Source organism: Penaeus japonicus, unplaced genomic scaffold (genome assembly GCF_977035675.1).
Source record: "Penaeus japonicus unplaced genomic scaffold, GWHDUDI00000001_assembly GWHDUDI00000017, whole genome shotgun sequence".
Lineage (NCBI taxonomy): Eukaryota > Metazoa > Arthropoda > Malacostraca > Decapoda > Penaeidae > Penaeus > Penaeus japonicus.
Window position 1 is genome coordinate 16,255,215 of NW_028234419.1, and position 2,500 is coordinate 16,257,714.

The 2,500-nt window shown below is 42.9% G+C and overlaps 1 protein-coding gene across 1 annotated transcript; it reads right to left on the minus strand.

Moving 5' to 3' along the window:
- Positions 1–934: 934 nt before the first annotated feature.
- Positions 935–2,179, minus strand: LOC122265531 (cuticle protein AMP4). Its single transcript, XM_043034895.2, has 3 exons — positions 2,061–2,179; positions 1,623–1,840; positions 935–1,279 (listed from the first exon to the last, which is right to left on the minus strand). Exons 1-3 carry the CDS (start codon positions 2,067–2,069, stop codon positions 1,108–1,110), a joined length of 399 nt encoding a protein of 132 aa, XP_042890829.1. The 5' UTR covers positions 2,070–2,179; the 3' UTR covers positions 935–1,107.
- Between the last annotated feature and the right edge of the window lie 321 nt (positions 2,180–2,500).

The following is a 2,500-nucleotide window of genomic DNA, read 5'->3' on the forward strand; positions in this document are numbered from 1 at the left end:
ACACACACACAAATGTATATATATATATATATATATATATATATATATATATATATATATACATATGTATATATATATATTCATACATGTATAGATCAAGTCAGTATCCCACGGGGATCGTATTCAGCTGTCACTTTGAGGTCACAGGTTCATTCCCAGCTGGGGTCGCGGGGGGTCGCCGTGGAAGGATTAATGCTCAGTTGAGGAAAGGCTTGTTCCATACGTGTTGGTAAGGAAAGGAGAATGTTTAAACCTTTGTAATGGGAAGGGGATCAGCAATTTTTCTTTTGGAATTATATTTTCTTTTGTATTTTTTACAATAATTGTAAGGATCATTTCAATTGTTATTGTTGATGTTGTTGCATGTTTACAGGAGAGGAGAAGCCTTTGAAAAGAATTTGTTTTTGACGGAAAAAGTAATTTGCTTTTGTAGAGTTTTGAGATGAATCTATTAACTTCATCTATCATATTAGCGGAATGTAGACACAAACTAGAATACATAGACATATCATAATATATTTAAAAAAAGATAAAGAGGCCGTGTAGTTGTTTTCACATCGGATAAAATGTTGGAAAAGACGATCATTTTTAGTTATGTAATGGACTGAAAGATCATGAGAAATCCCACACAAATTTTCTTATTGACATCTAGTCTTAGGCAAATGTGTGTGTGTGTGTGTTTGTGTAGACACATTAATGTTATAGTATTAATGTGTGTATGCGGACACATTAGTATTGTACGTGTGAATGTATGTGTGTATATGCCTGCGTAAGTAAGTGTGTATTGTATGTGTGTTTATCTGTGTGTGTTTGTATGTGCGTGTGTGCGTGAGTGTGTGCCTACTTGTGTGTGTATTTGTATGTGTGTGCATGTTTGAAAAGAAAAGTGAACATAGGAAGTGAATATTTAATTGTATTTAAATGAAAGAACGTGTTCTTGCATCTCATTTACTAGCCGGGCTGCTCGTTCTGTCTCTGGAACATATGTTATTTACAATTTCTATATACGTATACATCGTGGTAGATTGTGCGTTGGCGATGACCAGCACAGTTATTCTTGTGATCGAAGTGATGATGCTGAAGGCAGGTTAGCGTGTAGAGAAAGAATTATTTTTCGAAAGTAATTCCCTGAGCCCTCTGTTGCTCGGCGATCTCAAGGAGTCTGTAGACGTGAGGAGGAAGAGGAGGGGCGACGGGCAGGAGGTCGGAGGAAGGCTGGTAGCCGTTCTCGTCGGCGATGTAGCTGAACTGAGCGACTCCTCCTTCAGGCAAGGGGAAGCTGTTGGGGAGAATGAGAGAAGAAGGGGTTTCTTCAGTTATTCCACGCGTTTGTTGTTAATCCCTGTTTCCCTTTTGTTTTAATATGAATGACTGTATTGATGTCCCGTGAAAAGTCGTCAAAAGCAATAAATGGAAAGATTTTTTACTATTGGCGTTGAGTTGTTTGAAAAAAATCATATTTTGTACATAAATCATGCATGGAAATGATTGACGTCAAAAGTTCCCGACCATCATACTAAACAAAAAACTAAGAATTACAATATCCTTCGAAAATGCTTAATAATATTTTTTTCCCCCGAACTATTGACCCAGCGCCGCCCTGAAGCAATACGATCTGTTACCTGAAGGCTCCCTGCATGTTGCTCTGGCCCTCGGATCCGGGGGTGCCAACCTTCTCGGCGTTGATGCCATTGGTGGTCTCGAAGCGGTACCTGAAGTTGCCGTCGCCGCGGTCCTCACGCTCGTCCAGGACGGTCTCGGCGGTGTATTCGGGGTGGCGGTCCTGGAACTGTGGGAGCGCTGAGGCGGCCACGATGCCGGTCAGACAGACGAGGAGAGTCTGAGGAAGAAGATGAAGTGAGGATAATGAGTCACAGTTTCCATCGGCGACTCATCTTCTCATCGAATCGAATCTTCACTTTGTGGAAGTGTTATTATCAGGCAATCCGCATCCACCGAATGTGGCCATGGTAATGTCAAAAGAACTTTCTTTAAGAATCTTTCGAAGGAAATCCTCTCGCATTCAAGCATCCAGCTATGGAGACTTGCTCTCTACTCACCAGCTTCATGATGCTCGAGTGCTTGTGGGACAATGGTGGTTGTGGGTGAACGTTCAACCTTTATATATACTTGCACCATCCCAACGCACCGGCCAGTGGGTGGAGGATGTCAGTTCAAGCTGGGGTTGGTGAAGTAATTGTTGGGTGGGGTGGGAGCAGGCGGGGGTAGGGGGAGGGGGTCTTGAGCTCTTCAAGGGGAAGGCTCTAAGAAGGGAGGGGCGGGGAGGCGGGGTTTAAACCTTATACAAAAAACGCCGGAGTTCCGTAATTCTAACTCTTTACCACATTTCAAGAGCACCTGGCTGTGAAGCTGCGAGCGTGCGCCGTGACCGTAACTATCACGACGCGATCGTAATTTCGTGGGAGAGGGTATCGCCGGGCATGGTGTGTGTTAAAAAGCACAGAAAAATACAGATCTTATGGCTGGTTATGAGAGTTTC